This window comes from Acomys russatus, chromosome 5 (assembly GCF_903995435.1).
Source record: "Acomys russatus chromosome 5, mAcoRus1.1, whole genome shotgun sequence".
NCBI lineage: Eukaryota > Metazoa > Chordata > Mammalia > Rodentia > Muridae > Acomys > Acomys russatus.
The window spans coordinates 56,407,937-56,432,211 of NC_067141.1; the positions used below are offsets into that span (position 1 = coordinate 56,407,937).

The 24,275-nt window shown below is 42.8% G+C and overlaps 1 protein-coding gene across 7 annotated transcripts in view; it reads right to left on the reverse strand.

Annotated features, from left to right (window-relative positions):
- Cpeb3 (cytoplasmic polyadenylation element binding protein 3) overlaps window positions 1–24,275 on the reverse strand; it is a 195,357-nt gene that overhangs the window by 130,808 nt on the left and 40,274 nt on the right. For 4 of the 7 annotated variants that reach the window (XM_051146390.1, XM_051146389.1, XM_051146387.1 and 1 more), the window contains exon 1: window positions 22,192–24,072. In XM_051146390.1, coding sequence (XP_051002347.1) covers window positions 22,192–23,373 — 1,182 coding nt within the window. In that variant the 5' untranslated portion in view covers window positions 23,374–24,072. Of the gene's footprint in view, window positions 1–22,191; window positions 24,073–24,275 lie in introns of those variants that run through there. The other 3 variants (XM_051146392.1, XM_051146393.1, XM_051146391.1) reach the window with 2 other exon arrangements.

The window sequence follows — 24,275 nt, forward strand, 5'->3', positions numbered from 1 at the left end:
GCCTGGGCTACATAAGACCCTGTCCTTCAAACCAAAGCAAACAGTAAAACAGCTCTTAGACTTTCTAAGGCTTTAGCAGAAACTGTGACACTAAGACACCACCTATAATCATCTGTGATCTAACTTTTTTGACCTATGACTCTGGAAAGACAAAGACAAAGCCTTGATTAGTTGCTCCATTCAAGAGCCACAAACAATTTGAGAAAACAAAACCTAAAGTTCCAGGGCTGGAGAGATGGCTCAGTGGTTAAAGCACTGGCTGCTCTTCAAGAGGTCCTAAGTTCAATTCCCAGCCACCACAAGGTGGCTCACAAATATCTGTAATGGAATCTGAATCCCTCTTCAGGTGTACATGAAGACAGAGCACTCATATACATAAAATAAATCTTTTAAACCCTAAAATTCCAAAGTCAATACTCACTGCCATATAAATGACTGCCATCTATCTTAGACACACCACATTTCTAAGCATGCAGGATGTCCTCAAAGCTCCTTCCAGAACCTGGTTACATAACCATACAGCTACGAGCAGCATCTTCTATTGCTTCTGATTTTCTTAAGCTAAGAACTCATGTTTTGTCGTGCTCTATCGAGAGTGTTTTGGTGTGACCCACCAACTCCCTAGAAGCATCACGGGAACATAAAGGACACAGTAAACCTACCATCCTCCTGTTCGCTTCAGTTATTATCTGACCTGAGGGCAAGGGAGGAATGGACAGCAGAATTCGCAGATTCACCAGAATCTGACAGGGGCCGCGACGTGAACGCTTCTGCTGTGGCCCCCTGTTATCCTCTTGGTCTTGGACTTAGTATTTGCGCTGCTGCTTTGAGGCAAACAGAAGATAGAAGGCAAAAACCTAACTGGCAGTTTTCTAGGGTTCTCTCAGAGATGTATAAATAATAGTCTGCCCATGTACAGACTGGCATCTCTGATACAGCTTCTCACTTCCTGGCCAGCCCTGGAAAAGTCCCCAGTGTTGACGTACAGAACCTGGTAATTACAAATAAACTCACTCCACATTGACAGACTAGGTCCAAGGAATAAACAGAATATTACTTATTACTCAGTTTCCAACGCCCTCTTTTCACGATGAAGGAAACAAGAAAAACAAAAATGTTACATCTCAAGTTTACAAATAAAACAAGTACCAGTGCAATGGCTCACCAAATAGAGATGTAAGCCCCCAAAGCCTGACTGAGTTCCATCCCTGAGTATGGACTCCCAGAAACTCTCCTGTCTTCCACACATGTGCCAGCCACACAGGCCTGGAGAACTAAATCACAGCTACCATGCAATGGACAGTGCCATCCTGTACTGCATGGATCACTTAATTGCATTATCTCGATAACTGACAACTGTCCTAAGAAGTTGATGCTGCAATTTCCCTTTTGTTTACAAATGAAGATGCTGGTATTAAATTCAGTCCTTAATACAAATCAGACATTGTTTCTCTTTGGGAGGTATAGGGGAGTTTAAGACAGGGTTTCTCTTACAGTCCTGGCTGTCCTGGACTCATTTTGTAGACTAGGATGGCCTTAAACTCACAGTGATCCACCTGCTTCTGTCTCCTGAGGGATTAAAGGCATGTGCCATCAGGCCTGGCTCCAAATCAAGCTTTTGGGGGGGAGGGGGGAGACAGGGTTTCTCTGTGTAGCCCTGGCTGTCCTGAACTTGCTTTGTAAACCAGGTTGGCCTCGAACTCACAAAGATCCACCTGCCTCTGCCTCCCAAGTGCTGGGAAACTCTGTCTCAAAAAACAAAAAACAAAACAAAAAAGTCTCTAAACATACAGCAACTACATTAACTAAAATATTTGGGTTTTAGAAGGTTACAAAATTTACTCTGAAGTAAAGCTGTACCACTCTAGTACCCGTAAAGTACTTTAAAGATCATAAGATAAAATTAAGAAACATTCCGTCCAAATTTCTAGGATGTCCACATCACAGGATTTATTCATTTGTTTGGAAACAGTGTCTTCTAGGCCACTCTGGTCTTACTTACTTGCACTAGAGACTGACCCTGAACTTCCGGCCCTCTAGTCTCTATCGCCTAAGAGCCTGAATTACAAGCATTTGCTACCACACCCTGTTTACAAAATATTTCTCAAAAGAAGACATTTCTTTATTTACTTTTGGATCCTAGTGCTAACAAGTTTTGCCAAGGTTTCTGAGAGTCTTTATTCACGCTTCATTTGTTTCACATGTGTTTATGTGAATCTCAATGAGCCGAGCGTTAACGATGGAAACAAATGAGGCACAGGCTCTACTACACGCCCTAGCTACCCATAGTTAACAGATAACAATTATATAATAAGGTAATGCAGTGACAGCTGTGTGCCTGGGAATGAATCATGGGCACAAGCCAGGAGAAGCCAGAGGCAAAGAGAGTGCTCAAACTTCCTCAAGAAAAGGGCAGAGATTCTTTAAAGGACGTATAGGCCGAAGGTTGAAAATAGCTAAGGTTGTTTATAAATAGCATTTGTTTCTATGTAATATATACTTGCCAAATCCTTGAAAATCAGTGATGTAGTTTAGTGAATCCTCCAGGATAGAGAAGGGTTACTTTCGGCGTGAAGATGCATGATTCCAGAATAATTCTACTAAAGGGAGTTTAATTTTAGTGCAGCCTTAAATTTTTCACCCAGCATTCAGCTACAGATTCAGAAAGGAATATATAGCCAAATCTGTTATCTATTGAGCTAGATACTCAATCTCCTACACACTAGGCTACGAATAATGTAATTTCCTCCTAATACCTCTTATTTATAGATTACAGCTCATGATGCAGTTTCAAATACAACCTGGCTCGTCTGAATTTTATAGCATCTTCTTGGACATTATTTATCCCACTAAGTGTATTCCAGATCCTTTCTCTTGTTACTAGAGCAGAATTTCTTGCGGGGCCATGGAGATGGCTCAGGCAATACAGTGGTCCATGCCTGACAGCCTGAGTTCAATCCACAGAGCCCATACTAGGGTGGAAGGAGATCGACACGGAAGTTGTCCTGAGATTTCCCCACATGTGCTGCAGGAAGCACCTCCATTGAACACACATGCAAGAAAACTTAAAAAACAACAAACAAAAGTCCCTGGAGTCTGGGGCTAGAGCCACAGCTCAAGCGTCTTTCCTACATGCGGGAATGCCTGGCTTCAATGCACACAAGCTGCTGTGCTGGCACAGTTCAAATCTCAGCACTCAAGACGTGGAGGCTGGAGAATCAGAAATCCCAGATCACGCGCCTCCACCTGGAGTAGCGGTTCTCGGCCTGTGGGTCAAGACCCCTTCAGGGTGGAGTATATCAGACATCTTGCATCTCAGATATTTACATTACGGTTCATTACAGTTATAAAGTAACAACAAAATTATTTTTGGTTGGGAGTCACCACAACATGAAAAACTGTATTAAAGGGTCACAGCATTAGGAAGGTTGAGAGCCACTGACGTAGAGGATCTGAAAATAGTGCGGGCTAAAGGACAACACAGATGCAAATTTTCTCATCTCAAACAAACAACAAGAGAACCTACTGGAATTAAATATTAGCAGAACCAATCAATGTTGGCTATGTGCCCAGTACTATTTGCACTTTGCACACCAACTGATAAATGGATAATGAAAATGTGCTATACATTTATACAACAAAATATTATTCAGCTGTTAAGAAAAAATAAAACATGCAGGTGAGTGGGTAGAGCTAGAAAAACCTCATCCTGAAATGAGTTAACCCAGGCCCAAAGGGACAAATAGTTATGTTTTCTTTTTATGTCCTTGTTAGCTTTTAAGCCTTCAATCCATATAACCAGAGGTTAGGGCCCTAGTAAGGGACTTGGGGAAAGGAGAGGGTCTCCTAGGGAAGAGAAACTAAAATATATTGTTATGGAGAGATAGGAGGGAGACTAGTCAAAGGATTACAGGGGGAAAGGGATAAAGAGAGGGACACACAGGGAATTTGGAGAGGGACAACTAACAAACACTAAGGGCCATTTGCGGAGCCATATGGAAACCTGCTACTGTAGACGTTTCCCAAAATATATGTATATGAAAGGACTCTAAATGGAGTCACCAAATAATAGGAGAGACAGTGCCCTAACTAGAGATCTCATGCACCAAGTGAACCCTCCAGTGGCAGGAATGGGTTCAAAGGGGCCCTGTGGAGACTCTTTTTCCTTCTTGTGGAAACGCTTATGCATCATAAGCAATTACCAAGGTTATCAGTTGCTCTCTATAACTTATGGTAAGGCTCTATTGCTGAAGACAACACTTAAATCAAACATGGAAAAGTCAGGCTAGGGCCTAACTAAAGGCTTTGCCCTACTGCCTAACATTCATGGTACTGGAAGGTACTCTGTACTCTACCAGAGGAAAAAGGTAATCGTCAACCTATCTACAAACCCTGTAGCCTACAATGGTGACTTGCCTGGGAGTGGTAGCACAAACACTGTGGGAGTAACCAACCACTCTCTGATTGGAGTTAAGGCCCACTGCACAATATGGATAGGGAGGCTAAGAACCTGAGGCTGGCTAGGCCGTGCACCTAAGGGAAACCCAAATACTACTATTCTGCTAAAGGAACATAACAGTAACAGGATCCCTAATGACATTCTGCTATGCTCATTGACCAGAGCCTTGCTCAGTCATCATTATAGAGATTTTAGTAGACAGGAAAGACAAAATAAGAGGCTTTCCAACCGCAGCAGCCACCTTTAAGATGTGTTTAAGAGGCTAGTGTAATCATCTCAGCAAACAAGGGTTAGAACGTAGCCTTCTCCTTAGTCACACTGTTGTCCTAAGCAAGACCAAATAAATCATTAGAAAAAGACTTGCACTGTATACTGATACACAACTAGTAATCTATGTGCCAACATGTTAGTGTCTGAAGTCAAATATTTATTGAGTATGGACTCTGAGTGGATGAATAGAAAGTATGATCTCTCCACTTAACCACATCTCCAAAGGGCTCATAGTTTATTTTAAAGAGTATAAGAGGAAAGAAAATTTATGGAGAATATATTTTAGAAATGTAAACCTAGGGAGTCAAGGATTTCAGGCCACTCCCTAAAAAGCATCATCATCATCATCATCATCATCATCATCATCATCATCAACTCAAATGCCTAGGATTATAAATGAGAATATATAAAATGCCTCGTTAACAAAGAACAAAACAAGCAAAAGCAACAAAAAAGTCCCAACAGACAAATCTAATAAGGGACACATCTGACAGTACAGCGTATGATCCTAGCATGTAGAAGTCCTTCCTGGTCAAGAGAACAGTGAATTTAAGGCCAGAGAAAACCTGTCTTAGGGAGCTGGAGAGATTGCTCAGAGGTTAAGAGCACTACTCATTCTTTCAAAGGTCCTAAGTTCAACTCACAGCCATCTATGATGAGACCTGGTACCCTCTTCTGGTCTGCAGGTGTACATGCAGGCAGAACACTGTATACATAATAAATAAATAAATCTTTCAGAAAAGAAAGAAGAAAGAAAGAAAACCTGTCTCAGAAACAAACAAACAAACAAAAAAAACAGACAGCAATACTATGTATGTATTCAGTCATTTTGGGAGGTTTTGGGGAGTGATGTTTGGGGAAAGGGGAGTTGAACCCTGGGCCTCATGTCCAGGCAAGAGCTCTATTACTGAGCCATATCTCCAGCTCTAAATATATTTTTATCCATAGCATCTTCCAGAAAAATCTTTCTAATTATGACATAATTTTATTTTTTTATTATTATTTTTGTTTTGTTTTGCTTTTTAGAGACAGGGTTTCTCTGTGTAGCCTTGGCTGTCCTGAACTACCTTGGTAGACCAGGCTGGCCTCGAACTCAGAGATGCACCTGCCTTTGCCTCGCTGAGTGTTGGGATTACAGGTGAGCACCACCGTGCCTAGCTATGACCTAACTTTGAAATGTATTTTATTTATTTTGTAAGGAGGTGGAGTACATGTGCCAAAGTGTGCATGTGAGGAGGTTAGTGGACAGTTTGCAGGAGTCAGTTCTATCCTTTCACTGCACCATGTGAGTCTTTATCATACCCAGGCCTGTCAGGCTTGGAGGCCAGCACATTGACCTGCTGAGTATCTTGCCAGCCGTGTGTGTGTGTGTGTGTGTGTGTGTGTATACACACACGCCTCTAGGGATTGAACCTAGGACATTATGAATGTGAGCCAAATGTTCTACCATCGAGATAAGGACAAGTTTTTATCATTGGTATACAAAATAACCAAAAAATAAAAAATAATGACCTACAGCTTTCAAAAACTTAGCTGAGAATTTAGTTCAGTAGTGTAGCAAACAACAGTGCCTTAAATTCAATCCTTAGTAATACCAATAGGAAATTCGATGGAATACTCTACCTACTGGAAGCAAAGACCTAGTCAGGTAGACAGTCTAAACTGAGCCAAGAGAAACTCTTAGCACCGCTTGCAAATATGGACCTCCATATACAGTGTCTATTAATAACAGCGCAAGAGGGAAAAACATACATTTATCCAAATAAGTCAGAAATGAAATAGAAACTGCAAGTTACAAAACTATATTTTGACTTCTAAAGCTGATAAACTAACACACCATGATATAAAAGACGCATTGAGCTCACACAGTTCTGAACTATAATTCACTCAAACCTGTATGTTCTATATAAAAGTACACCCTTTCAGGCTGGATAGGTGGCCCAGCGGTTAAGAGCACTGTCTGTTCTTCCACAGGTTCTGAGTTCAATTCCCACATGGTGGCTCACAACCATCTATAATGAGGTCCTGTGCCCTCTTCTGGTATGCAGGCAGAATACTGTGTAGATAATAAATAAATCTTTAAAAAAAAAAGGACACCCTCGCAGCTGGGTGACGTGCAGGTGGATCTCTGAGTTTGAGGCCAGTCAGGGCCACAGAGTGAGGCCCTGTCTTAAAATAATACTTTGGGTTTTGGTGGTGGTGGTGTTTGAGATAAGGTCTTTCTCTATGTAACCCTGGCTGTTCCAGAACTCTCTATGTAGACGGGACTGGCCTCAAAGTCACAGAGATCTGCCTGCCTCTTTTCCTAAGTGCCGGGATTAAAGGCATGCGCCACCACACTCAGCCTAAAAATAAATGCTCACCATGCTCGACCTAAAAATAAATGATTTTAAAGGCTGTATGCTCACTGGCCAGTATGGTAGTCACTATCTGAAGGTGGCGGCTGAGTACTTGCAATACTTTGTGGATAATGCACACTAGATTTCAAAGACTTGGTATAAAATATCTTGTTAGTTCATATGGTCAAAATATGTTAAAATGGGTTTATTGTTTATAATAACTCTTTTTAATAACAGTTAAGTAAAATATATTATTAAAAACTACATCTGGATTATAGAGTAATTCCCTTTTGAGACAGGGGCCTTTTGTGGGGGTTTTTTGTTGTTGTTGATGGTGGTGTTTTTGTTTTTTTGCGACAGGTTTTTCTGTGTAGCCTTGGCTGTCCTGGACTCACCTTGTAGACCAGGCTGGCTTCAAACTCAGAGATCCATCTCCTCTGCCTCCCAGTGCTGGAGACAGGGTTTTTTGTTTTTTTGTTTTGTTTTGTTTTGGTTTGGTTTGGTTTGGTTTGGTTTTAACATGAAAGTCTGTGGGTTTGGAGCTTGCTTGCTTATTTATTTATTTATTTATTTATTTATTTATTTATTTATTTATTGTCTATACAGTGTTCTGCCTATATGTACACCTGCACACCAGAAGAGGGAGTCAGATCACAATATAGATGGCTGTGAGCCACCATGTGGTTGCTGGGAATTGAACTCAGGACCTCTGGAAGAGCGAACAGTGCTCTTAACCACTGAGCCATCTCTCCAGGCCCCGAGACAGGCTCTTAACCTATAGCTCTGGCTACCTGGAATTTGCTGTGTGGCCCATAGCTGGCCTTGAACTTGTGTCAATACTTTTGCCTCTGCCCCAGGTATGTATTGCTACACACATGTTCTTTTTTACCTTTCATTGTTGCCCAGGCTAGACTCTGATTCGAGTATTCAACCCAAGTGTAGGAACACACACTTGTATGTCAGGACTCAAGAAGCTGAGGTAGGAGGATTACCTAGAGTGTGAGACTAGCCAATATTACATAGCAAGACCCTAAATTTTCAAAAATAAAGAACATCCAGCTGGGTGTGATGGTGCACATCTTTAATCCCAGCACTAAAAAGCCAGAGAGGCAGGTGGATCTTCTGTGAGCTCAAGGCCAGCCTGGTCTACAAGGTGAGTCTAGGACAGGCTGTTGCTCAGAGAAACCCTGTCTCCAAGAAAAACAAAAACAAACGAATAAACAAACAAAAACATCCTTGGCTATCTAGGCTCAATAATCCTCCTGCCTCAGGCAGGCAGGCATGCTCCACTGTACCACCTCTTTAATTTTAAATATACTACTAGAATTTTTTTGAAATTGTCTTACTTCAGACAAATACATTTAATAATAACTCTTTTTAGATTCCTGCATTCCTAAATTAAGGCCACTAATTATTCTAGCAACCAAGCCAATTTACAAATGTAACCAATCCTTGCCCCAAATTTTGCTTATTGATAACTGTTGCACTAAAACTGTTCTTTGCTCCAAGCCTTTCTTAAGCATGCTAACATTCCCACCTCCCAGGTCACAGTGCTCACTCCACAAGCTTAGGAAACCCCTTCCTGGTCTTTACAAGGAGCTTTGACAAGTCAATGAATTATACTTTTCTTTTTCTTTTTGGTTGTACTTAAAAAGCACTAAATTAAGGTGGTGGTGGTGCATGCCTTTAATTCCAGGAGGCAGAGGCAGGCAGATCTCTGAGCTGTGCAGAGAAACCCTATCAGTAAAAAAAAAAAAGCGCATTAAAAGCTTAATAAACAAAAACAATGAAATTCAGTTAAATAATTTAGACATACTTATTCTGTCCAGTGATTTACATTATCTAAATAAAAATCCACACTTACTTATTAAAAAAAAACAAATTTTACCTTATTTCAAAAGAACAAATCATATGGGCACTAAGATTCCTGGTATGACAGAGTACAAGAACACAAGACTAATTCAAAGTGAGAAACAAAGAATCAAGTTCACTGAAACATGACTCTCCTAAACAGGCTAGAAATGTAGTACACATTGTTAGACTCTATAAAAACCATTATTGTTATGATTTGATACCTGACAAATAAAAAGTTCAAAGCAGAGATGACTAGGGTTTCGTATCAGACACTAACCAAACATGGACATCTCCACTACATTTTCCTACAGCCTCAAGACTCAGTGGGCACCATTTTCAAGTCAATCAGCTGGAGCAAATCTCCTAGCCTACATCTGACCATAATATGGTAAATGAGCTAAACCTCAGCCCCCCTCCCCCAGGGCAGAAAGAATCACACCCTGCCATTTAACTCTAACCAACAGCCACATGTAAAATCCCGGATTATAGAAATAAAGGCCACGTTCATGAAAAGCTGTCATGTTTGACTATGAAATGCTCTCTACAGACTCATGTGTTAGAGCCACGATCCATAGCTGGTCACATTCCTCCTGTAGGTTCTAGAAATTTTAGGGGATAAGGCCTCCTTGGAGGAAGTAGGTCCCGGGGAAGGCGTCCTTCCTTGTCCTGAACCCCTCCTCCCCTCCTCCTCCTGCTTCCCTGACACACAAAGCAAGTGACTCCACTCTCCCTGCACTCTCGCCACCATGGTCTCTGCCTCCCTCCAGGCCCAGGCGATGCAGCATCAGGGACTGGAACCGTGCACAAATACATCTTTCTTCCTTCTAAGTTATTTTCACGTATTTGTCACAACAAAAAGACAAACTTGTTAAAAAAGTTAATTTTATCACCCAAATCAATCAAACACACACACAAAATAAAACACCTACAGCCATGACTTGTTTTCAACCACTGAAGACACAATACTCTCAAGCGACACAAATACTTTTACTTACCCCGAAATGGTTATCTATCTCACCAGCTATATGCTCTGGACAGACCCCGAAATGCCCATATCGAATCTGACTCCCCACTGTGGTAATAGTAAGATGTGGAGCAACTTCAAAAACGGTCAGTGGACTAGTAACAGGGCAAGGGCCTGGGTAGGACTTTTGGCCTTCTGACCCTTTTGCCATGAGGACATAACATCACCCTCTTGTGAGCACACAGCAGCAAGAAACCTACTTGGAAACAGAGCAGCCCTCACCAGACACCAAACTAACCACCTTTATCAACTCTGATGAAATAAATGTGTGTTCATACACATTACTCAGTCTATGCTATTTCATTACTGCAGCACAAATGGGCTGATTGCACCAAAACTTACTGTAACTATTTCGTGTCCAAACAGGTTGCCCTTTTACAATAATTACTAAAGTGAGAAGTCATCAGACTAGATCATTGATAATACATACAAGGCAAATTATGCTGAACATACTGTATTTCTTCCTTTGACAGTTTAGAACAAACATCAAGTATCTTAAGGGCATCATGAATATTATGATCACACACCACAGGAGAATAAAAGCTGGATTTTGAACTTGCTTATGACACTCTGTAAAAGAAATTTCTTAATATAAATGCTTGATGTAAGCTTGTTTGCCCATAGCTTGCTTGAAGAAGAAAAAAAAAGAAAGAAAGAAAGGAATATAAAATGAGCAATTGCTTGGCTTCCCGGCCTGTATAAAATGGCTGGCTTTTTGAATATTTAATTATTGTAACAAAAGCTGACGCATCCTTTTACTTAGCTTTGTCCTCTTTGCTGAATCTTGTTCACTGTCTTTCTCTGTCCTTTGACCTCTACATATTCAATACATTCTCTATTATTTATGTCCCTGTAACAGAATGTGTCACTGCAACCCCTTGTCTGCTTCACCCCTATTACACCCACAATGAGAAGGAAGGTATTCACTATAGAGAGATTTTTCTCCCTTTCCTCCTCATGCCAGGCCTTCAATTTTTTTTTTTTTTCATTTCACATTTAACAGAATCTCAGCCTAAATTAGAATATCAAATATCTCATTATATTTTTAAAAGAAAATCTTGTGTTATACCTGCATGACTCATCTGTTTTAAAATAGCTACTCTGGAATAGAATTTTATGTTCTACATCGCTGCCAAGCTGACGGGTGAAACCAAATGCTCTACACTGGCAAACACGTAGAACGGAGCAGAAAGCTGTAAAACATTAATTCTGTTATCTTCTGGTCACTCACTCATATCTTTGGAATGTTGAATATTGAAGGTGAAAATATGATGAACCAATATCCACATCAAGGCCCAGCCCTTTACCATGCCAGGCCTAGATGCCTTTGAAAGAACTGAACTTTTAAAAAAGCCATCTGAGGTTTAACTTCTTATTCTAAAATAGAGGCAAAGTCCATTTTATTCTGTTTAAAATCAAAGCAAAGTTTAATTTAACAAACACTTCAAAATACTCTTTTCCATCATCATTGCTGAATGGTTCAAAATATTCAGGTTATATTTTGCAGTGTTGGTAGCCAACCATTTTAACTAAATTCAACAATTTTGATAACGTCATGACCTAGATTTAAATAAAAATGCTTTGTAAACCAGGTATAGTGGCACAGAACTCCAGTCCTAGCACCTGGGAGGTAGAAGTAAGAGGATCAGGACTCATACTTAGTTACACAGTGAGTTTGAGGCAGCCTGGACCTTTGAGACCCTGTCGTTCATAAATAAGCACATTGCTAGAACGAACACTGGGCCATATATGAATGAAGCAGAACTAAAGTCCTAAAGTCTAATCTCAGTTGATGCTCAAACTAGCCAATACGACTCACTGACCTCCCAGTGGATTTATTCGTTTTTAGCATGCCAGGTTTCATTCCTTTTCTTCTTTATGATCTTCCCATGTGATTGACCGGTGAGCAATTACTTACAGTTCTTTGAAATGCTAGGCTATAATTTACAAACAAGATGCCTAACAAACTCTAAATTATCAGAGTATTAAAAAAAAAAATCAGGCTAAAATAAAAACATTCTTGACTTACAGCGCTGGCTTTTTCTCCTCTTAGGTACAGTGTCTTAACCAGTAGCCCGTGAAGTAATCGTACTTGTAAGGTTTCCCTTCTAATGTATTGGGAACTGCACAAAAGCATGAGCACATCAGATGCCAAACCGCCTTTCCTGAGATTCCAGATGTGTCAGCCTTCCCTTCTGAAACGCCTCTACTCTGCAATCCAACTGGTCTATGAGACACACCCATTCTCATCGTCACCATTAAGTACCGTGGTAAGTACTGTCCTCCCTTTATTCCCTGTGTCAAAATGGGACCTCCTAGCTATTTCTTGAGGCCATTCTTTCCTTTAAACCAACTGATTTTTCACCTGTGTTTAGTTCCTGACAACACTTATGCCAGAGTAATCTTTCTGAAGTAAAAAGGTGATCACTTCAGTCATCAACTCAGAAGCCTTACAGTGGGTAGGCTTCTCAGTGTAAGTATCCTTCAGTAGCCAGGCATGGTGGTGCAGGCCTTTAATCCCAGAACTGGGAAGCAGAGAAAGGCAAATCTTCCATGAGTTTGAGATCAACCTGGTCTACAAAGAGAGTCCAGGACAGCCAAGGCTACACAGAGAAATCCTATCTGAAAAAACAGAGGAAAAAAAAAAAAAAAAAAGAATCCTTCCACAAGCCAGGTATAGTGGCATGTGCCTTTAATCCTAGCACTCATGGAGGCAGAGACAGGTAGAGGCCAGCCTGGTCTACAAAGCAAGTCCAGACAGTCATGGATATATACAGAGAAACCCTCTCTTAAAAAACTTTTTAAAAGCTGGGTGTGCTGGTACAGGCCTTTAATCCCTGCACTGAGGAGGCAGAGGCAGAGGCAGGTAGATCTCTATGAGTTCAAGGCCAGCCTGGTCTACAAGGTGAGTCCAGGGCAGCCAAGGCTGGCACAAAGAGACCCTGTCTCAAAACACCAAAAAGAAAGAAGAATACTTCCTTGGAGGCTGGGAGAGGTTGTGGGGCTGCAGTGATGGCTCAGTGGTTAAGTGCACTGGCTACACTTCCAGAGGTCTTGAGTTCAATCCTCAGCAACCACATGGTGGCTCACAACATCCGGAATGGAACCTGATTCCCTCTTCTAGTGTGCATAAAAACAGAGCACTCGTCTACATAAAATAAATAAAGCTTTAAAAAAAGGTAGAATATGTATGCAGCATGCACCAGGCCCTGGGTTTAGCCTTGGAAAGGAAGAAAATCCACAGCTTACTTCTTAACACATCAAATTTACAATTATACTCTCAGCCCAAAAAGCAAGTGTTCCTAGTCTAGAAACTATACATTTTGTATGTCTTTACAAATCATAAGTATTCTTTATAGCACTATACACATTTATCTGTGTTTTCATATCTATGGATACCTTGCAGAGAAACACTAGAATAGAGAATGTCTCAACAATATTAAATACATACATTATAAGAAAGAAAAGCTGGCCAACTTAGGCTTACATTTGCATCTATTTAGTGAAAATAAACTGTTCGGCACTTCTAGGAACTGGCTAACACTGTTTCACTATCCATTTAGTAAACTACATATTGAGTACTAAAGGAAGGGAGTTTACTTCTTTGCGCTGCACTTGATCTTGCCCTTTAAATGAGTTTGAGTGCTTGAAGAATGAAGCTATTTGGTTGTACAATAGCCTTTTGCACATATACCACACCATGTTTCTGCCCCTTTGTGTATATTAATTCTATGATCATTTCAAATGATATAAAAAGCTCATTTGTGTTTCTCTCTCCTGAAATCTGCCCACAGAGAGTTATGTCACAATACATATTATTGCTGAGAATTATGTAATAGTGCTTCTGGGGAAAGAAAAATAGGCTTTATTCTGCAGCGCTGACACTGTAGTATCGAGTTCACTAGTACTCTCCTGTTTCAACTATTAGAGCAGTTTCACACCAGGAAGTTTTCCCAGCACATAAAGAGCACTAACGGAGCTGAGTGAGTAGTCCATGCCTGGAATCTCAGTATGCAAGAAGCTAGGGTCAAAGGAATATCACAAGTTCAAAGCCAACCTGTACTACAGTTTCAAGTCAGACAGAGCTACAGTGAGACCATCACACACACACGCACACACACACACACACACACACACACACACACACACACACACAGGATAGATCGTGTCTGAGGCTAAGAGACCTTGTAAGGAACTAGGCTGCGTTAGCCCAACCTCTAGTGTGAGGTTTTTCTCTTAAACAAACAAACAAACAAACAAAAACAGTGACCATACTATACAAAGAACCCACTGGAGTCATCCTTCTAGTTCTTCTCTAGTTCCAGTTGTCTGAGTATTACTCTCAACTATGGCCTAGCAACAACCTTCCTCCCTAGTTAAGCTTGAATTCTCTCTACAATTTCAGAGGTACCCAAGCAGGTATCCAAGAGGCAAGGCTACTCCTAAACTAGCTAAGAGCATCCCATCTTAACACTGTCTCGTTCTCACATAAAGCACACCAGAAGGCAGTTTCCCTTCATTTTTACTGAAATAAAGGAAAGGAATCACTGGATGAGTGACTTGTCCCTGATCACCAATGACAGTGTCAAGGTTCAATCAGTTGCTTCCTCATTACAAACTGCCAAAGGAAAAGGCTACAAAGTAGAAAATAGTATCAATGTCAGAGGCCAGATAATTTAAACATTGTGTTTTAAGAGATTAAATTGTTACACTAACTCACTGCAAAGTTGAAGAGTTTATACCACATTAACCACTTTTCTTTTTTTTTTTTTTTTTTTTTTTTTTTTTTTTTTTTTTTTTTTTTGGTTTTTCGAGACAGGGTCTCTCTGTGTAGCCTTGGCCATCCTGGACTCACTTTGTAGACCAGGCTGGCCTCGAACTCACAGCGATCCGCCTGCCTCTGCCTCCCGAGTGCTGGGATTAAAGGCGTGCGCCACTACGCCCGGCTGCACATTAACCACTTTTCAACATGCAATTTTGGAGTATACAATTTAAATTCTGAAAGTTTCCGTGGCACAGAAAATCCAGTATCTCCTAGACTAACCCCTCCTTTCTGGATGAGGAAGAGTTTCATTTATGTGTGTGTGCTCCTGTGTAAGGATAAGTCTGCATATTTAAGGCAGACTTTTTTTTAGTCTGGCTTTTTTTTTCTTTTTGGTTTTTTGAGACAGGGTTTCTCTGTGTAGCCTTGGCTGTCCTAGACTTTCTTTGTAGACCAGGCTGGCCTTGAACTCACAGAGACCCAACTGAATGCTGGGATTAAAGGTATGTGCCACCAAGTCCAGCAATAAACTATTCTTTAAAAAAAAGTATGGACCAAACATGGTGGCAAGTGCCTTTAATCCCAGTACTCTGGAAGCAGAAGCAGGTAAACCTCTGAGTTCAAAGCCAGCCTGATCTATATAGAGAGTTCCAGGCCTCCCAGAGGGACAAAGCAAGACTCTGTCTCAAGAAATAACAACTATAATTGCAGTCTCTTCAAGAATGTCAAAAATAGGATTTCTGGTGCAACTTTGACTAAAACATTTACTTTAGAAATAAAAACTTTTTTTTTTTTTTTTGAGACAAGGATTCTCTGTGTAGCCCTGGCTGTCCTGGACTCACTTTGTAGACCAGGCTGGCCTCTGCCTCCCAAGTGCTGGGATTAAAGGCGTGTGTCACCGTGCCTGGCTAACATTTTTATTATTATATAACTTGATCACAAATTTAAAACTTTTTTAATCTCCAGGTACCCTCATGAGGTGAAGTATGAATTCAGTCTAGGCACCTTCATTACACTGTAGTGATATGTAGACGCAGTACAAAGAGGAAGAGAAACCATAGCTGAAGGTAGAGTGCCAGGATTTTCTATTGTTTTCTCTTGTTTGAGACAAGGTCTGACTATGGAGACCAGGCTGGCCTCAAACTCACAGAATCTACCTACCTGCCTCTGTGAGTGCCGGGATTAAAGGTGTACACCCCACTGGGCAGAGTGCTTGCTTTCAAATCCCAAATTAGTAAATTACTAACTATAAGATCTTGAGCAAACAATGTAAATGTGCTGGCCCTGAGTTTCCCAATCAGCCTAATGAGGACAACAGTCCTCCACCTCAAAGGACTTTCATAAGAAGGTACATGTGAGATGATTAACATAGGCCCTGGCCCATAAGCGAATATTGAATTATCAACTCTACCACCAGGACCAGAGACTCTGATAATTGAGAATACTATCACATAGAGAAAAAAAATACATGGTAGTATATGTCGGTTTGGAGTATTTAGATTGTGTGTAGGCACTCATCACATTGTGACAACACAACCAATCCTAAGCAAACAGAAACAAGAATAAATAACACCACGGGAAGCTTTGGGCCTATTCAATAGATAGTTCTAAGTGAAAGTATTAGCCATACATACTGTGATCTGTTCACACACAGACTTTGCTCATCATTACAATAACAATTACTGTAACCCAACTCAAAGTAAAGTATTGTTATTTACATTTCATAGATGAAGAAATAGTCACATAACTTGCTGAGAAGCAGAGTTGAGTCCAAACCCTAATTTGACATAAACTGCCCACCTGAACTTGGGCAATTCACATACTAGAAATCTGATTTCCTACTCTGTAAAGTGAACAGTGTGATCAGAGATTAAGTGTTTTCCCAAGTCCTTTCTGAGCTTCCTTGTACAAACAAACAAATAAAACAAAACAAAATGTTACTTAAGTCTAAATTTACCACACAGACGGAATACCTCTCTTCTAGCCCTTTCATATGCATAGGCTCTCCTGTCTCATAGGGTGGTGTGTGTGTGTGTGTGTGTGTGTGTGTGTGTGTGTGTGTGTGTGTGTGTAGTTCCCTCACCGGAAGGTCCCACTGTTCTTCAGCTGACAAGACGCATCATCAAGACACACCAACATCCGGTGCCTTAGTGAACCTCAGTAAAGCCAGGAGTAGTTGTATTTGCCTACAGCCCCAGGCTGAAGTAGGAAAATCTTAAATTTAAGACGATGGCAAGACCTTGTTCCTCTCCACTACCACCCACCCCTCCCCCCCCCCAAAAAAAAAAACTAAACCTGGGAATGGTGGTACCTATAACTCTAGAACTCAGGACACAGAGAAAGAAGGATTAGGAATTTAGCATCTATGTAAAGGCTGGTCGTGATGGCCCCTGCCTGTAATCCTAGCAGAAAGGCAGAAAAGGGCATATCCTAGAGCTTAAGACGCCAACTAATCTAGCAGAAATAATGTCATGTTCAATGAGAGACCCTGTCTCAAAATTTTAAATGACCAGCAAATCGAGAAAGACACCAAAAACTGACCTGTGGCCTCCAAATCTATCCACAAGGGTAAATGCATCTGCAAACATATAAACATAACACACACACACACACACACACACACACACAGTAAACAGTGAAGCCTCTCTAAACAGCTCTATCACAGAACCCCTTTGAGGTCCAGAGAACCTGACTTCCATGAATTCTGACAGCACCAGTACTGCAGGAAGTTACAGACACATAATAATAAACTTGGCTAGTGTTCTACAACCTGAGTAAGTGAAGCCAGTGAAGTCACTCACCTCTCAGGACCCTGCTTATTTACAGAAACGAGAAAGCTTTTAGATACAGGTAATCCCTGAAGATGAAAACCAATCAAGTTTATTGGAATAAGAAAGCCCGTGCGGCTTAGAAAGCCACACTGAAAACAATGATTGCTTTTACAAAACAAACCACATAAGTAACATTAGGAAATGACAAAAGAGAATGAAGTAGCATTGAGAACAAAATGAACGTTTGTTTCTTTGTTTTTGTCAGATGTGCTTGAAGCTAGGTAAGCACTCAAAAGGCTGAGTGCTTACCTGAGGTCAACTCTGGCCATACACACACACACACGTGTGTGTGTACAAGTTTGAGGCCAGCCTGGAATATAAGAGACCCTGTCTCAAAAATTTACCACAAAGACAAAAAGACTATAGAAGATTACTGTTGGAAATCTGTATTAGCACAAGGAGCTTGTTTAAGAAGAACCTGGCAGCTCACACTGTAAAATCCAAGCATCCTCATGAGCTGAAGGCCAACCTGGACTACACAGTCCATCTCTGTCTCAAAAGAAAAAAAAAAAAAAAACTAAAAATTGACAAAAGGGTCAGGAGAGATGCCCCAGGGATGAAGAACACATACTGCCTTTGCAAAGGACCGAAGTTTGACTCCCAGCTCCTAGGAGTTGGATAGCTCACAACCTGCAACTACAGCTTCAGTGGGTCCAACTTTAATCCCAGGAGGCAGAGGCAGGTAGATCACTGAGTTCAAGGCCAGCCTGGCCTACAGAGTGAGTTTCAGGACATCGAGGGCTACACAGAGAAATCCTGTCTGGAAAATCCAATAAAATAAAATAAAATCGTTTTTTAAATTTATGAAATAAACTTTGCAATTTAGGCTAGGTATGGTGGTGCATTCCTGTAACCTAAGCCCTCAGGAGGAGGAAGCAGAAAAATGGCAAGTTCCAGGCCAACCCTGGCTAATGGAGAGATTGTCTCCAAACAACAACAAAACAAATATCAGGCAGGCATGGTGGTGCATGCCAGCACCTACATGACGGCTCCCAGCCATCTGTTACTCCGGTCCTAGGGGATCTAATGTCCTCTTGTAGCTCCCACGGGTGTGGAAGTAGTGCACAGAAATACATACAGGCTGAGCACATACACATAAATGAAAGCTATAAAGAAAACAGAAAGCATAGTTGGCATAGTTAGCTAAACAAACATACAAGCACATTCAACTTATTTTTCTGGTTCTAGTTTACTTCTGTTTTGTTGCTTTTGAGACAAGATCTTACTTTGTAGCCCAGGATGGCCTCAAACTCAGGATCCTGGGTCCTAAAATTACAGAAATGACCTACCACTCCTGAATCTAATTTTTTTTTTCTTTAAGAAATAGGATTTTAAAAACAAGAACAAAAAAAAACAAAAAACAAAAAACAAAAAAAGAAAGAAATCGGATTTTGCCAGGCGTGGTGGCACAAACCTTTAATCCCAGCACTCAGAAGGCAGAGGCAGGTGGATCTCTCAGTTGGAGGCCAGGCTGGTCTACAAAGTAAGTTCCAGGACAGCCAGGGCTACACAGAGAAACCTTGTCTTGAAAACAAAGAGAAAAAGAAAGATAAGTTTTTGCCAGGCATAGTGCGCACACCTTTAATCCCAGCACTTGGGAGGCAGGAGGTAGCGGCAGGCAGAGGCCAGCCTAGTTCAGCGACAGCTAGGAATATCTATGCAGAGAGACCATGTCTCAAAACAACAGAAAACAACAATTTAAAAAAAAAAAAACAGACTTTTCACAATGTTTTCCAAGGCACCCGCCTGCCTCAGCATCTTTTGACTGACTACAGATATGCACTACTCTCAATACAATGTTACTTCAAACTCAGGAGGTCCCTCTGGAGAGGTGCAGCAGGGGTGAGATTCTTCCAGAACCCAGGTTCAATTCCCAGCACCAGCCTCTGAAGGTTACTGAACATAATTCTAGCTTTAGAGAATCAGATGCCCTCTTCTGGCTTAGGTGAGCATACATGGAGTATACTGACACAAACACATACATATAAATAATAAAAGTTAATCTAAATCGGGCACGGTGGTGCACACCTTTGATCCCAGCACTCAGGAGGCAGAGGCAGGTGGATAGCTGTGAGGTGGAGGCCAGCCTGGCCTACAAAGTGAGTCCAGGACAGCCAAGGCTACACAGAGAAACCTGTCTCAAAAAACAAAAACAAAAACAAAAACAAACAAACAAAAAAGTTAATCTAAAAAAAAATCCCAAAGGGCCATTTCAAACAAGAAGTAGAAATGTGAAACAAAGTAAATATAATTTTTCTTAAGGCCAAAAATAAAGTTTAGTTTTAATCAAATGACTTGATCATTTTTACCCACTCAATAGTACTGTCATCTATTACAAAAAGAAAAAAAAAGTGCAAAGCTCAATTGTGTTTTGCTCTTAATAGCATCACTGGTGAATGGTTTTTGAGAAACCATTAAATAAACTCCTGAGAATTCAATACAAGAATTTAGATAGAAGGCAAGATGGTTCAGAGGGGAAAAGCCGTTGCTCTGAAAACCTCCCGGAACCCACACAAGGTGAAGGAGGGAATGGACTCCACAAAGTTTTCTTCAGACCTCCAAACATGCACTAGATGCGTGCACTTACATGTACGTACATATGTACACACGTACACACACACACACACACACACACACACACTTTTAAACATTAAAAAGGAATTTCGATGAACAGGTTTGGATAAAAAGCCTCAGAGTAAAAAGAGAAGCTGTCAAGGCAGGCGACCCCTCCTTCCAAGTCTCAACTGCAGCAGCACCTGCCCTGCTCACTGCTCTCCACCTACAGAACTAATCCCATTTATGAAGATAAACTTCAGAATGGAAAGAAACAAGATATGAGAGTGGTAGCAGGAGACTGTAACCCTAGCACCTGGGAGGTAGAGGCAAGAGGATCAGGAAGGAGTTCAAGGTCATCCTCAACAAACTCCACAGTCTGAGGCAAGCAAGCTACATGAGACCCTGTCTCAAAAACTAAAATTGTGCCTTAATATTAAAATAGTTCACTCCCAGGGGACCCTTTCGAGCATGTGTGAGAGCCTTGCCCACTGAAGCCTCTCCTTGGGACTAGGAGTGTGCTCAACGTGAGCAGGAACTGGGTACCAGCCTGAGCACCACCCAGAAAAAGCCCCAAAACACAAACAACAACACTTACTTAAACACGATTAAGAGGTTTCATGAACCTACTTGAACTGTCATGAACAAAATCTTGCTACGGGCCTGAGACATTCTTTCCATAATCCCATTTCCTTCGACATCATAGGACCCACCCCCAAACATCTGAAAGGTAAAGACCAGCAAATTGAAGGCCCCACATGTCCCTGATTCTACCTCTGCCAAGCTGCCAGTCTATCATCTGTCAGCAGGGGTCAAAGGGTTCTTTTTCTTTCCTTTTTGAGACAAGATCTTATAAGTAACCCAGGCTCAGCTGGAACTCCCAATCCTAGAGCCCAGCCATGGTGCTGAACTACAAGCTTTCACCACGCCCAGCTTTTCTCGAATAACGATGGTTAGAATCTTATGGACAAATCAATTCGCAGGTGCAGGGCAAGTGCCTATCAGAGAGCAAAGGCTCCCAGTGAACGCATACCCGCTTCTGATCCCAAATGGCCTGGCCCCCTGCCCACTGCTGTGGCTACAGACTATAGGAAAAGCAACTGAAACAAGGACACTTTCTCCATTCAATCCTTGGTCGGGAGCACTTCCTGGATTTTTTCATGGCATTTAATACCAAGGGGCAAGGCTCATTTTTCATTAAAGTTGCAAGACTTTCACTTTGCCCAGTTTCAAATGGTGTAATTGATCTGCATTGTCTTCTTAAATAACCCAACTGGTGGAGGACACTGCAGCTTTAAATATTTCAGTGCTAGCTAGCAAATAGACTCCATTGCAATATGGCTGTGAAGGTCGTGTCCTATTGTCTCTCTCCTCTAGGAGAAAAAAAAAATCTAAATCCTCCTTTTAAGTAACATGGGAATAGTTCCCCCCAGGATTTCTACTCATTCCACTTCAGGCTCAATATGGTTCAGAGTGTTTGTTGGAATCTCACACCCATAGTTTTCCTGACAGGGCAATATGCTGATTGTAAGTGATTCCAGGACCTTAGTGAGACATAAACACATGTGTTCACATTAGTTTAGTTGGGCATATACAACTATTTGGGATAGCACCACTCAAAGGCTGTTAACAGCTTTCAGAGTAAAGCCAGGGTGGTTTGGGCGAGGATGGCTGTCGGGCGGGCGGCACCTTGAGCAGAGGATTGCGTAACCTGAAAATGTGTAGCTATTTAAAACGATAGGAATCTCAGCCTCCTCCTCCTCCTCCTCCCGGAGCTATTCCGGCACCTGGCTATACACTTGCGCTTCATTTGTCAGAGGCCAAAATATGAAGCACAAGCACAGCGCAGGAGGAAATAAACAGGAAGGGGGGAAAAAGCCCATTTTTACCTACAAGCAGTCACAACATTCTCCCAACTTCACCCCCACCCCCACCCAGAATGAGTGGAATAGTCCCAGTGAACCAGGGGATTTGATGGGTGCTGCAATTTGCCGTCCCTTCTAAATAACAGCATAACAGCAGGTGGACCGATTTTAAAAACCGGGAAGAGGGGAGAAACCGGCGGCAGGAAGGAGTGTGCAAGCTCACAGGGGCATTACCTGAAAAGGCAACAGATTGTTACCATTATCGGTCCGGAAGGCATTATCCTCCATCCAGGACTTGGAGGTGAGCGGGGCCGCACGAGGGAACTTGGGTGGCGCGATCACATTGCTGGAGAAGGGCTTTTTGAGCGGCGAGATGGGGTTAAGCGGGGAGGGTACCCCGACACCCACGCCCACGCCCACGCCGACCGCGCGGCGAGGGTCCCGGCCCGCCTGCAGGCCACCCCACGGGTTGGACGGGGCACTCCAGGCAGCGTTCACGCTTTGGTGCGTGTTCCAGCTGGACGAGGCCGAGGAGGCGGCAGCTGCGGCAGCAGCGGCCGCAGCGGCCGAGGATGAGGACGGCTTGCTGGTCATGATGGGCTGGTGGCCGTAGGCGGCGGCGCTCCTCTGCGCATAGGGCGCCTGGCTGGGGCTGGCGGGCGAGCGGCGTTGCTGCGAGGGCTGCGCCTGCGGGGGCTGCGGGGGCTGCGCGGGCTGCGGCGGCTGCGGCGCGGGCGGCGGCGGCTGCTGGTGGTGCTGGGTCTGCGCCAGGCCTATCTGCGGCGAGAATGTGCCTCCGAAGACCGGGTTGACGTGGTGCGGGAAGTTTTGGAAGAGCATGGTCCCGTTGACTGGGGTGATCCCCTGGAAGAAGCTGTCCTCCACTGCGTTCGTCGTGCCGGTGGACCAGGTGCTGCCGAAGGACGGCGACAGCGACGCTCCCGGCGCCGTGGGCTCCTGTGGCGGCGGCGGTGGCTGCTGAGGGGGCTGATGGAAACTCAAGCCCGGCAGGAGCGGCGACTCCATCTGCATCTTGTCCGGGCCGTTGGGAGCTGGCGGGGCAGAGGCGGGGCTGAGGGCCGGCACTGCACTACTATCTTCGGGCTTGGGGGTCTCTGAGGAGAGGGGCGTGGACGGGGCTTCGGCTGCGCCGGGCTCAGGCTGGAGCTGTTGCTGCTGCTGCTGCTGCTGCTGCTGCTGCCGCTGCTGCTGCTGCTGAGACTGGGGCTGGGTTTTGCTTTTGTCCATCAGTAAATCATCCTGCATGGTTTGCGCAGCTGAAACGGGAAGAAAGAGAGATGCGTTATTGTCAGTATGATCATGAATGCCCCTCACTGAAGCGGGCGGGTGTTTTACTTGCGAAAATCCAGTGCCACAGCCACTAGCCAATTGCAATGCAAATCCATAATCTCGCATTTAGAAGAGCAGGTCGGGCTGGGGGTGGGGGTAGGGCTCGAGCAAGGTCTCTAAAAATACTGTGAGAGCGTCTTCACCCTTTCTGACGTCTCGGTCCCTTTTCTGTGTTAGTGAGAGATGTGCTTATAAGACAGAAAGACAGCAATTTCGCCACGTCTCTTTCCCCTTCACCGGAACTCAGAGCGTTCACCCTGCAATGAGAAACTGATTCTGGTTCCTGTTTTTTCCCAAGCACCACCCTCCCCCAGTTATTTGCATACGTCAATAAATAGTGCTGCGTCCTTCAGCAAGGTTAAAAAGACATAGTACACGACCCTCTCTTTCCCCTTCCCCAGCTGGAGCACTTTTTTAAAAAAATTTAAGGCGACTTAGCCCTCTTGATTAACAAACCGCCTTCTTGCCTCGGATAATTGTTTCATTTGGCTGCAGCGAACCACGAGAGAGAAAATCTTTGGCATTTGTTGGAAGAACTCAGCTGCACAATCATTCTCTGGCCTCTCGGCAGCGCCAGCTACTCCATTTTGTTAGGAGACGTTTTAATATAAAAAGAAAATCCAGTTTTTAAAAAGATGAAAATCGCCAGGCGTGGTAGCACATGCTTCAAATCCTAGTACTCTGAAGGTAGAGGCAAGAGGATCAAAAATTCAAGGTCAGCCTTGATACATAGTCCAGTCTGGTATACGTGAAACCTGACCAAAAAAAAAAAAAAAAGTGAAAACCTACTGAAACGTTTAGAAGTGTTTCCTTCTTATTACTCTAAGGATTGTGGGTTTTCTGCTTATTCTCCAGTTCTGCCGCCCAAGAGATTTCCTGGCTTCTTGGCGTTTCAGGTCTCAACGGGAGCCTGAGATTCTCTGCAGAGTGGAGAAATGCTTCTGGTTGGATTTGAGGTCAGAGGGAGG